Source organism: Myotis brandtii, unplaced genomic scaffold (assembly GCF_000412655.1).
Source record: "Myotis brandtii unplaced genomic scaffold, ASM41265v1 scaffold112, whole genome shotgun sequence".
Taxonomy (NCBI): Eukaryota; Metazoa; Chordata; class Mammalia; order Chiroptera; family Vespertilionidae; genus Myotis; species Myotis brandtii.
In genome coordinates this window covers 6159726-6172869 of record NW_005353838.1, presented here as the reverse complement: position 1 = coordinate 6172869, position 13144 = coordinate 6159726, and the positions used below count along the sequence as shown (strand labels likewise).

General features: G+C 43.6%; 1 protein-coding gene across 3 annotated transcripts in view; it reads right to left on the bottom strand.

The window, feature by feature from the left end:
* The window catches only part of LOC102263045 (mitogen-activated protein kinase kinase kinase MLT), a 148203-nt gene that overhangs the window by 23767 nt on the left and 111292 nt on the right, over positions 1–13144 (bottom strand). For all 3 annotated transcript variants that reach the window (XM_014545992.1, XM_005857590.2, XM_005857589.2), the window contains exons 12-16: positions 11127–11171; positions 9458–9488; positions 9221–9360; positions 4997–5059; positions 3500–3592 (exon numbers count right to left, since the gene is read on the bottom strand). In XM_014545992.1, coding sequence (XP_014401478.1) covers positions 3500–3592; positions 4997–5059; positions 9221–9360; positions 9458–9488; positions 11127–11171 — 372 coding nt within the window. The remainder of the gene's footprint in view (positions 1–3499; positions 3593–4996; positions 5060–9220; positions 9361–9457; positions 9489–11126; positions 11172–13144) is intronic.

The window sequence follows — 13144 nt, the reverse complement described above, 5'->3', positions numbered from 1 at the left end:
GGTTAGAGAGCAACCAAAGGACTTGTATGCATGCATATTAGCATAACCAATGGACACAGACACTGGGGTGGTGGGGACTTGCAGGGGGGGTGGGTGTCGAGAGGAGGAAAAAAAGGAGACATATATAAAACTTTAGACAATAAATAAACAAACAAATAAATAAATAAAAAGAAAAAAATGTTAGTATGAATTCTTAGACCAAAAGGTTAACAGGTCTTTCAATGAAAGGCTTTTCCTCTTCATATATTTGTATATTTGTGTATAAGGTCATATTTTCATGGTTTCCTCTTAGTAGGTCAGTTACTTAGCTGACATTCCAATTGTAAGTGGTATTTAGCTGGTGGTCCTTCTCAGATGCAATGGGAAAAGGTAGCTACTATTGCTATGATACAAACACTGTCATACATTATCCCTAGTGGTTGTCATTAGAACGCATCTTTCATTTTATTTGTGAAAGAAGAGGTGAAATGGACTAGCAAATTTCCCAGATATACAAACTCAGGTTTGGAGAGAATTTCTGAAGCTCAATGTCCTCTGGTAACTCACTCTGGTCATGGAAACAGGGCCAAAGGCTCTATCTTTTCCATGACGATGGGTATGTAAGAACGCAGGTAACTGGGATTTTGAGGATGTCTTTTTTCAGGTCTACCTTTAAGGGTCAAAGTAACAAAATTTTCATGTGGGGAATTGGAATTTCAATTTAAAGTGCTTTTGTGAGAAAATATTTCATAATGTAAGGGCATAGGCTGGCATAACCATCTAGTTTAGAACTGGAGAGTAATTTATTATAGTATTAGTTTATGAAAGTTTACAAATGGCTCAAAAACCTTGGGTCAGGTATGAGAGAGAGCACATATTTAGTACAGAGGCGATAATAAAGATGTAATTTCTGGACTCAGCTCTGTCCTCACCTCAGCTTACACTCGCTTTCTATCTGTTTTCTAACAAGTGATGACAATACTGTGCCTTATGCATCTCACAGAAATGCCAGGGGGATAAATGAGATGACCTTTATGAAATAATCTTCACTCTTTAGAAAGAAGTACTCTCTAAGCATAAGCTTTAAACACTATATTCAGGGAATTATTTGCAAACAACCCCTTCAAAATTCATCCCATTTCAAAATTTAACCCGTTTCGAAATTCATTCCTTCCAAAAAAGCTTTTCCTCGTTAAACACATCCATTTCAGTTGCTTCTTTATACTGTTAGCACCTTGGCATTACATCCACATTGTAGTATAAAATAATCTTCACTCTTTAGAAAGAAGTACTCTCTAAGCATAAGCTTTAAACACTATATTCAGGGAATTATTTGCAAACAACCCCTTCAAAATTCATCCCGTTTCAAAATTCAACCCATTTCGAAATTCATTCCTTCCAAAAAAGCTTTTCCTGGTTAAAACACACCCATTTCAGTTGCTTCTTTATACTGTTAGCATCTTGGCATTATGTCCACATTGTACCTTTCACTTTTTGACCTATTACACTGTAACATCACCTGTCCTGCTGCCACACTAGAATCCTTGGTACCATCCTGGCTCCTCCCTTCTCCTCCCCCATCTCCAGCTAGTGACAAAGTCTGTTTAGGCCCATCTCAGAGTGTCTTTGAACCCATGGCACTGCACTGCCACAGCTTGATAAACTATGAGCTCCTTGCAAGCCATCTGTACTTTTTGACTTTGTATTATGGAGTATTTAGCCTAGAGCCAGGCACACCGGAAGTCCTCAGTAAATGTGTGCTGAATGAATGGGGGAAATTCCTCCACAAGGTGACCAGGGATCAGCAGAATATCAAAGGTTACGGTGATTTTAGGCCTTGGGACTCAAGACCAATGACTCAAGAAGTCTACACAATTATGGTCAAAAACAGACAGCCGTATTTGGTATCATATGTCATTTATAGCTTCTAGTATTTACTAAACAATTACTTTTTAATTTTCCACATTAACAAATCATTTCTTTGTTAGTTGAAAATTATTTTCTTGGTTGAGACTGCCCTTGACTAAGTCTGTTTCAAGAAAATTCTTTCCTCTTCTTTTATCACCTACAAGCCATAAAAACATTTAAACACAGAGTACTCATCAATTAAGTGCCATGAGGCCAAGGATACTAAAGAAGGCAAATTAAAATGTGCAACTTGTTTAACATGAGATGGGCTCAAAGGTGCTCACCGCTACAGAATCTCAGGGTTAGAAGGGCCTGTGCTTGCTGTTGGAGAGAGAGGAACTTACTGTCCTTCCCCCTTTCTGTGGCTGCTTCTAACAACAGGCATGAGTAGACAATGACCCATTTGCAGAGGGAAAAGAAAAATATTCATAGACAGGACACCTGAAGAGAGAGCAGCTCTCACTCAACCAAGTTATGTGGCTAAAACAAGGGAAGTAAATATTTCCCTTCAGCAAAAGCTTCAATACAGCTGCAGCAGTGCAGGAAAGACACTCTGTCAGGTGTCTAGAAAGAGCATCTTTGGAAGCCCCTGGTGAAAATTCAACCCTTTGCAACAATTTCGATTCATTCCCAAGCACTGGTTCCAGGAATGGCCTGGGTCAGCCTCGTTTAATTAGTGAAGAGCCAGTGGGCTGACACCAGCCCTATCAGAGCAACTGGCTAGCAAGCATGTCAAACTCACAGCTGGGCCACATGCATCGTTTGTGGCCCGCGGGCTGCAAGTTTGACATGCTTGGAGGAGCTGCATTTACAAGGTCTCTGGCTGCCTCCAAGGAAAGGTACAAATCGTGCAGTAGTTAAAAGCTTGGTTCTGGGGTCTGAGAGGCCTGCATTCAAATCCTTATTCTGCTACTTGCTAGCCATGTAACCCTTGGACAAGTTACTTTATCTTTCAGAGCCTCAGTTTCCCCATTCGTAAATGGGTGAAAACAACATCAACACCTCAGTACTGCATACCTGGAACGTCATATGTGCTCAATTAGAAGGCGTCATTATTGCTAGTTATCTGTGGGAATCCAAAGTAACACCATCCTATTATGATTCCAATTCGTATGCTGCCTGGGCCAAAGAAGTTTCCCAGACTTTAAATATAACATAGAGTGAAAGCCTGCCTGAATGAATCTTGGTCAAATGTCCTGCTGCCCTAGTTAGAGCTGATAATTTGAGTTTCCATGTTGCCTACTGTTCCATGCTCAGCGTTGTTTTATTCTTGATATTAAAAACTGCTTCCCCTTAAGAAACAGGAAACAAGCAGCTGTGATGCAAAGCAGCATAAACACTCAGTCCGTATTCACCCCTTTCCGTCCACGCTTTACTGTTTCCTTGAGGGTTTGGGTGGCGAGAGAGTAAGATTCCTAGATGGGATTACAGAGGCAGCTGGCAGTTTCAACTAAAGTCTATTTTATAAAGTCTATAAATTTACTCAGAGTCAAGTCCCCAGCTGGGAGGGGGGTGGGGGGGGGGGAAGAGATGTATAAAACCACAGAATACCAGGAGAGAAAAAGAATAAATTAGGTTGAAATTTATCCAAACAACTTAAAATGCGATTTACCTGTGGGCCTGTTTCTGGCTTCAAGTGAAAACCAAAAACAAGTTCAAGGTTCACTATTTTTTCCTCATTTTCTTCAGGTTCACCTACTGAGTCCTAAAACAGAAAACCAAACACCATTTATTCTAGATAGAGTTCTTACTTTTACTTCTCATGTAAAAGAGATGCTTTCTCAGCACCAGTTTTTCCATTCTAATATATGTTTTCACTTTTGGTTATTTTTGGAATAAGCTTCAAATGACAATTACTTAAAGCAAAGGAATGACATCTTAAGTTTTTGAGAACTTTGCCGAGCGATTGATCTCACCCGCTCCAGGTTGAATGTCACAGGCTTCTTGCATTGTGTAATTTTACCCCAGAAATGCACTGAGCACTGGAGATGCACTGAGAGACTTTACCTTGAGCGTTTCACAGCACTCAAAATATTTACAAACTCTTCCCAACGAGGAATTAGCAGTTCCGAGAGCATATGCGGATGGAGGACCAAGCAGAGGAACAAATGAGCCTTCTAGGGCTTAGAGATGGAGAACCATACTTGTTAATGAATGAGAAGATTTCTGTGTATTAAGAGCAAGTATCTGGAGATTAAGATATGGGATGTGAGTTTAAGGTTTAAGACTGGTGAATGGCTTCTAAGTCGTATGATATTTGCTATCAAAATTGAAACAAAAATTCCGAGGGAATTTTCTTAAGTGATGCATAGACAATTCAGGAACAAGTCACGAATGTTTTTTCTTGAAGAGAGTAAGTGTTCTAATTCTTATTAATGTGCATTTGCTTATTTCATAGATATTGGAGACCTTTGTCTTTTAGTCATTTTAAACGATGTTAAAAACTGGTTCAGTGAGAATATAAGCCATAAAAACAACTGGTCATGTGAAGATTAAGCACAGTTACTTAAATGTGAAAGCTTCAGCAGTCAGTAAGCTTATTTAGGTTTTCAAACATCTGTTATATCAACCACAGTAGAAGTAAAATGATCCCCAGCTCTGTATTTTCTTAAAATAAAAATTTTAAAAATCTAAAAAAATGAGCAAGTATCTACTTATTTAACAACACAGTAAACCATATACCTTTAGACTATATTCAAAAGAATATGTCACATATACTAACATGTTGTTCAAACAATAAGCCTCCCACCCCAAAATGCAAGTGGCCATCCTGAGCTCAGGTATGTGAATTCCTTCAGTGACTTATGAGGCAGGCAAAGGTCTCCAGAGCCAGGTGGGAGGCCAGAGGTTGGCACTTCCATCCTCTAGCCACTAAGGTGACATGTGTGGCTCTTATCATGAATGTATCGTTAATGTTTCAACTTTCAGGGAGTAAGGGTGTCCAATTTAAACACATCCTGAGCTTCTCTCACAGGGCCTCCTGTTGGACAGATATGATTAAATTTCACTTCAAACAACAGTTCCCGACATTGGCAAACTTAGGTGTGGAGGTGGCAGGTGCATATGTCGATAAAAGTATATTCTCAGTAAGAAAAAAAGCCTTACTTACCTTAATTAGTGGTGGGAAGTGAAACAAGTTTAGATAATCATGGGTTAATTTCTCAATGGCTGACTGTAAAAAAAAAATCACATGGCTTTATTAATGGTCTGATAATGCCGAGAGGATTAAAATTATTGTGCACATATAAAGGCATTCTTTATTTATGTAGTTCATAAAATATCTTGGGGATGTTAATATCCAACATCTATGGAGAATAAACCTGACTGTTCACAGTATTATAGGCAGTCGGTAATTATTTAATGGAACAGGAAGATATTTAAGAATTTAAATCTCAGACTAAACAATAAATAAAACCATTCTTCAAACACCGGTATAATAGTGACAAGTTGATGTTCCAGTGCATAGAATGCAGTTGTCACCCTGAGTAACTGGGAAAAACAACAAAGAACATGAATATGTCACCAGAGACCTTCATTAAGGCTGAAATCTCACTGAAGGGTTTGCTGCTTTATAAGGGCTTTTCTATGGGTATGTATCCAACACTCCCTCCCCCAATGAAGCACAAAGAACTCTTAAAGGACAGGAGGACAATTTAAATTATGATTCTTTCTTATACTCATCAGGTGTAATCCGGCTTTTCTGTGAACTGAACATATCATGTAGAGAGTAAAAAAGTGCCAATGTGAGAAAAATTGGATGCATTTTATAAAGTGAAATGAAAGCTGTTGACACTTGACAATGTAGTGAACACTTATCGGATGTTCAGCCCTATCCCTTGTACGTGGCCCCTCCACAGGAGGGAGCCAAGACAGGCTCAAAGGGACCACTGAGCAGCGGAAGGGTAGGAGACCACTCCAATGACCTCCTGTTCAAGGGCTGAGACTCTTAGAGAAGGTACAACAATGCCTGTGCCTGCATTAGTGAAAGAGCAGAGAATGAAGGGCCCATTCCCCCCATCAGTGTGTGTGTGTGTGTGTGTGTGTGTGTGTGTGTGTGTGTGTATCTGTGTGTAAAACAGTTCTGACAAGTACCACGAGGGCTCCTCTAGTCTAGAGGTACCCATCCAGTACCCCATCCCAAAAAGCCCAGCTAGAAGCATTGTGCATCCTCAGTACCCCAAGTATATGCAGTTCCCTCCTGGAGCAAGTTTCCATGACTCTTTTTCCTTAGTTTTTCCCTCTCATATATAAGCTTATTTGTCAGAATTACCCACCATGGCTGAGTTTAACAGTGTCGCCTGTTGGCTGAGCCCCGCTACGTGGCCCTCTCAGACAGCCTGGCTCTGGCAGTCAGGCGGAGCGTCCACCGCGCTGAGAACCACATGCAGACTCACCTGGGAGCTTGAGGGGAGTCTTGAGGGTGGCCACACCCTCTTTTGGAGCAAAGGACACTGCTGCCCCCACCCCACCTGGCAGCTTCCCACAGTGGTGCTTTCTCCACGCGTGTGTTTCTGGGCTTCTCCGCAGCACGGACCATTTCTATAAAGCTTTTCAACCTCTGGCTTCGGTGACACTGTTCTCTGCTCCCTGTGCTACTTCCCACAGCTCTCTTACCTGTGCTGTCCTTCCTTCTCTCCATTCACACATTCCTACCCTAGCCTGGCCTTATCATTCTCTATACCACAGCCTCTGAACTGGTGTTTCAAAATCCAGCCTTTCCTTTCTAATCCACTTGATAACTTCCAGAAGCGAAGTTTTAAACATGTCAATTCTCAAAATTTCCAATAGTCCCCACAGACCCCAGGTCCCATCCCAGATCCCAGGCCTGAAGTCATATGCTGTCCACGTCCCTCCTGCTTTGTGTATCCCGAGTTCCCTGCACCTGGGCTTCCTTCAGACAGAGACACACACTGTTCCTTTATAGTCTCTTCTGCTGCTCTACTTCTCTCTTAACTCCTTATTCTATCTCGACCAATGTTCTTTCCTTTCCCACTCCCATCTACATTCCAAATTTTGTCTTTCCTTCAAGATCCAGCTCAAGGGCTCCCACCCCCTGATGCTTCCCCTCTCTGTCCCCCACTGCCCCTCCCAAGCGGAGGTAATGCAGTAGTAACTTTCCTCCAAACTGCCAAGACCCTGTACTATGAGAAGTTGTATGTATGTACATGCTTTATCTCTTCTCCAGGACATAAATTCCTTTGGGGAAGAATTCTCCTTTGTGTTTTCTCAGGCCCAGTCTTGCAATGAGTAGGCATTCGCTGACTTTGTTGAACAACAGCCAATAGGTTTGGACACTGCTTGCCTTCATGATACCAACTTGGCATGCAGAGGGCACTTGGGCTGTCCTAGGCCAAGTCTGGGAATATTTCCATCACCATGGGCTTTGGTGAGGTGTCACAGCTTGCCCCCCCCCTTTCTTCCTGACTGCTCCTTAAGGAGTGTGGTCCCTTTTCAAAGCCAGCAGAGGAGAAGGAGAGGTGGGAGCATCTTATTGGACAGCTGTCAAATAACATAAACTTTACCAGATTTCTCTCTTGGAACCCTGACACTTCTCTGTACTAGAAAAATAATTTTTCCTACTATAGCCCATCAAAGCCAGCATAACTTTTGGGGATGGACTTGCCCACACCCAGAGGTGGAGATTAAATTAATATTTGCCAGCCTTTGAGGTGTATGCATATGCATGAGGTTTCCTGCCCATCTACCGAGAGGGAAAAGACATTAAGGTTGAAGCTAAGCCATCACTTAAGGCAGTGGTTCTCAACCTTCCTAATGCCGCGACCCTTTAATACAGTTCCTCATGTTGTGGTGACCCCCAACCATAAAATTATTTTCGTTGCTACTTCGTAACTGTAATTTTGCTACTGTTATGAATTGTAATGTAAATATCTGATATGCAGGATGTATTTTCATTGTTACAAATTGAACATAATTAAAGCATAGTGATTAATCACAAAAACAATATGTAATTATATATGTGTTTTCCGATGGTCTTAGGCGACCCCTGTGAAAGGGTTGTTCGACCCCCAAAGGGATCACGACCCACAGGTTGGCAACCTACAGGTTCAGAACCGCTGACTTAAGGGCTGCTGAGGGCTATAAGGACGTCCCTTTCATGGATCCAGAGCCCACATAAAATGCAAGTAGATGGTTCTCTTTGGACCACAGGGGGTCTCCCTAGAAAGGCTAGTGTCAGGGACTCTAATTGAGGCAAAGGGAAAAATAGTTGGCATGCTGGTTGAGGCTTTGTGAAGATGTGGATTTGGATGGAAGCTGCTTTTCTACATTTCCTTATTTATTCTATTTCTCTTCTTTCTAACCTGTGCCCACCCCTCCATCCACCCACACTGGGGCTGAGGAAGTTTGGGGAGCAAACTTGATTTTATCCTAAGATCTTGCTCAATATTGACCTCTGATTAATAGCAATGCTGCAAAGATGCCAGAAATTCTTATTTGGTTTCAGTAACTAAAACAAACAATAGATCTGGTTGCTAAACTATAAGAAAGGAACAATAAAAATAGAGGTTTAGCTTTGAAACGGTTCAAGACTGAAGTTTTGGGGTCAATGTTAGGATTTCCTGAGAAAATGAGGGTTTAAAGTACATGTATGGTGTGTCTATTGCAGGTCAAAATTGTGAAGATTACAAATTGAATACACACATTCCTATCATTTGAGGTGCTGCAGTGCTGAGGTTCTTCCCAATCCATGGACAAGTTCCGTCACCCTTAGGGATTCCTAATGGACACCTAGCCTCTCTGGCCTTTACAAAGTTACATCCTGCTCTTCTGGGTGGGATGCCATTCTGAGGTGCCCGCTGCCTTATTTCCGGGTCCTCTGCACACCAAGCTTTCTCCTACCCGGGCCTTTCCACAGGCACACTCTCCCCCCAGAACACCTCTTCCTATCCCCTTCACCTGGTTAACACCTACATGTTCTTCAGCTCTTAACTTCTTCACAACTTCTTCACAGAAGCCCCTCCTCATCCCAACCTCACCTCTTCTTTGTGGCATTGCTTACATCTGTCATGTTACCAATGTTGTATGATTAATACCTGTCTTCTCCACTAGACTAGAGACTTCCTGAGGACCTGGGGGTGAGCATCAGGAGTATCCAGGTGACCTCTGCGGTGTCAGGTATTAACCCTTCTGATGTTCGCTTATGAGGAGGAAGTAGGGTCCCCCCGGGGGCAGGAGTTAATAATCAGCTGGTGTGGACGTGGTTCAGTACAACCAGAGCAGCTGTGTGTCTGTCCTCAGCCGCCCACAGACCATGTGCTCGGCTACAGAGCAGGCGCTCAGTGAAGATTGTTGACTCCCCCCCTTTCTGAGGTACCTTTAAATGAATGATGTGCCCCTTGGAGACAATGCCCATGTCCTTCAAGTCTTCTTCCTCCAGGAGCAGCAGCCGCTTTCCCGTGATGTTGTTCTCCTTAAACAAGCTCGCGTACACGCTCATCTCTGCTGAAGAGTCACCTGAAGGGAGGGAGTAGGAGGCAGAATAAAATTAGATGACATCATGTCCACAGCGAAGTTAACTCCATGAATTAAGAAGGTAAATTAGTCCACTTGCCTTTTCTGACGAGCTGCTGAACCCAAAAATACTGTGAAAGAGAGGACATACAGAGTTTTCAAGATTCATACATGATCCACAGCCAGACTTAGCAGTAAAATCCATAGTTCTCAAGAGGTTAAAATATCTTTAATTTTGGCTCAACCACAAGGTAAAATAGAAAATTTTCTTTTTATGATTTTAAAACTTCAAGCTTTCACATTGGAGCTCCTTCTCTCTCTCTCTTTGGGGGTCTTGGACACTTGACGGATGTTGGTTTTCCTCCTTAACTGGGAGGAAAAAGTATTTTAAAATCCTTTCAAGAAGGTTCTCATAATGGTTTTCCATCTGTGTCCCCGGGGCTGTTGAGGGGCACTGGTTTCACCAGCAATTGTGTGAGTAACAGGGACCATACAGCAGTGGACAGAGAAACGGGTAGACTTTGTCCTCCGCTCTGGGCCTGGTCACGAAGTAGGTGTGTGGCCCAGACAAGCTAACGCATGGAGCTTCTTATGCAGGATGCGGTTGGACCCAGTGCTTGGGTTTCACTTGGCACATGTTCACTGGTAGCTTCTCACATGACCCTGGGCCAGGGAGATAGAAGGGAGGCCAGATCCAGTCCCACCAAGTCTTTGGGGGGCCCTTGATCCTGGAATTTTATTTAAATGGTTTGAACCCTTTCCCTGTTAAGCAGGAACCTTAGAATCACCAGGGCTGAGCGAATGGGATGAAATAGATGCAACTGGTACCAAGTTTCCTTTCCCTGTAGAAGCCAGAGGCCAGCTGATGTTGAAAGCACTTTTACTTCACCAAACACGAAGGTGGGAGGGAAATGCCTTGGCCCAGAAACCAGGCTGAGTTAGGTAAACAGACCTTCCTTGGAGTTTCTGGTGGTGAGTTTGTACCCGTGGCACCTGGCCCATTTCCTGGGGCGGGGCCTGCTAAGGCTGGCATGACAGTTTTTCCCCCCCTTCTTTCTCATTTAATGAGACCTTGAGCACAAGGCCCTGAGGTCTCTGATCCAGAATTCTCAGACCGCTTTTCACTAAGGAAACAGATACAGAGATACAAAGGGCTAAGTAGGACTTTCCCTCAGGGTCTCTCCCCGAGGGTGGGGTGCAGGACTTCTTTTTGGCTGAGTCTGCCCACTTCTCTCAAAAACCTGGGGCTCCTGTGGCTCCAGCTGCAGAGAATGTCTGAGAGCTCGTGCCCATTCCTCCTTGGGAAGGTCAGAGTAAAGATGGCAAAATGGAACCTGTCGCTTTTGAACTGGCCTAAGGCGGGAAGGAAACCCAGTTAGGAGGATCGCAGTCGCAGTCCAGTGCTGCTGTTACCAGATCTTTCTCCGCCGTGGTTCAAGTCCATCCCTGGTAATTTTAGGAAAACTTAAGATCATTCTTTTTTAAAAAGTGTGTTCATTTGGTATCCCAGACCAGCCCTTTGCTTTTGTCATTGGGATTCATTATTTTATTCTGGGACACCTTTCAGAGCAAATAGGGAGGTGGGATGCTGTTGTAAGATGTGAAGCCATACTTGCTTTGCTCTTGAGGCCTTATTTTAAACATCGCTGCATTAAAAACAGAAAAGCATGGAATTTGCCAGCTTCTAGTTCCCTAGGCGTTTGTAACTTGCGGACACACTGACTGAATACCCGCCCAGGTCGTCTGCCGCATTAGCAGAAGCAGCTTACCACGTCATCCTCGGTCCACGCGCCAATCTCAAAGGAAGGCAGCAGCTGCAGGGGAAACAGGAATGAAATAGAACAAGCATATTATCATTGTCCTTTTGGGTTAGCCCCTTGTCTGTCTCAGCTCTCGGCTGCTGCTCTGGTTGGTTCCTCCTGCCGGTGAGGTTGAACGGAAAACAAGTCTCCTGACCTTAAGAGGAGTTTTCAGGGCTCCACGGATTTTGCCCACAGAAGTCAACCAGGTGCAGCCACCTCTCTGTAACCATTCACTGCTCTCTGTGAGCTGCCGGGGCCAGACTCAGTACATCTTGAGATTTTTCTCTGTTCGTACTTGGCACACCGAGTCCTTTCATATCCCACAATAGGGCTTGGCAGTCACGGAATGTCTGGAATTTGTCAGATGCCAGGGCGTTTTTCAGAATTCTCAGTCAACATGAGGATCGCTTGATTATTAATGAAAATTCCAAAGCGACCATTTGGTAACCAGACGACTCATGCTTATTCTTACAGGAGAATGTCTAAGAGTTTAACTCAATGTCTTGCTTGCATTATATTTTAAAAAAACCAATATTAGGAGACAGGGATGAAGAAGGACAAGCAAAACTGGAACTGCTCTAAGCAGCCCCGGCTGCAGAGCGGCTCTAACTAAAACAAACAAAACTCCCTCCCTGTCTGGTGGGCAAACAGGAGAGGTCACTTCGCAAGAGGACCTCAGTTGGCACCATTTTCAGAGCCAAAAGGCTACTCCCTTCAGTAAGTGCCCCGTGGCCATAGACTAAATAAGAAATCCCTACTTAATCTACTCCCTTCAGTAAGTGCCCCGTGGCCATAGACTAAGAAATCCCTACTTAACCTGAAAAACACCTGGGTCTCCTGTGACTTGAATTAGAGTTTGTTAGAGCCACCAGCTTTAACTAACGTAACTTGTCAAAATGGTTGAACTGCTCATGAGATAATTGTAGCAAGGTGCTTTTTAACCTCTGTTACAAATATTTTTGTGTGTGGGTGAGCTGGGAAAAAGCCGAATTTGGTTATTTTTAATATTAGTGTTAAAAGTCAGAGGGTAGGTGAGTTAATATTTTAACCCACAGGTATTTTGAACTCACAGGCTCAGACCCTGCTCGGAAAGGCATGGCTCTACAAGGAGCTTTTCATTGAAATGGGGGAGGGGGGTAAAACAGGTATGAATTACACATGGAGGATCAAGGACACCCTCCTCTTGGGTTACTCAGTGCCTAGCCCGGTGTCTGGCATACAATACCTGGTAAATTTTTGTTGAACAATTTGTTGAGTGAATAACACTGAAGGCTGTATTTACTAAAATGCTAAGTTCTCCAGTGTAGAGTTCAGTGTCTATGGGTATGCCAGGGGAAAGGGAGGCTTTCATTGACTAAGATGGGGAAATGGAAGGCATGGTGGCTTGAGCTGGGCATTGCAGGACAAGGAGAAGAGGAGGCGAGGAGAAGCAACAGGGCAAAACACCGGCAGTGGGGTGGCGGTGGGGGTGGGAGAGGAAGGATGGGCAGGGCACATTTGCCTGACCAGGGCACCAGAGGCAGTGTGTGTCTAAGAATAAGGAGAAATAAGGCCGACTCTGGGGGCCAGGCAGAATTTAAAAAGCCCCACTGGTTACAGTGACTATGAATGTGTGGAGTCTGAGTATTATAGATACGTTGCAAGGGCATCATCCCTACTGCTCTCTGTAGACTCTGCTGCCCCCATGCACTCCTCCCCTGGGGATTGCCCCTCCCCTCCTTTGAAATGCCTGGTGTGCGGCGGAATCAGTGGTCACAGGCACTCACCTGCTGTAATAATGCAGAAAGGAAAACGACGGGAGGAATAGGATCTAACCCAGTGGTTCTCAACCTTCTGGCCCTTTAAATACAGTTCCTCATGTTGTGACCCAACCATAAAATTATTTTCGTTGCTACTTCATAACTGTAATGTTGCTACTGTTATGAATCGTCATGTAAATATCTGATATGCAGGATGGTCTTAGGCGACCCCTGTGAAAGGGTCGT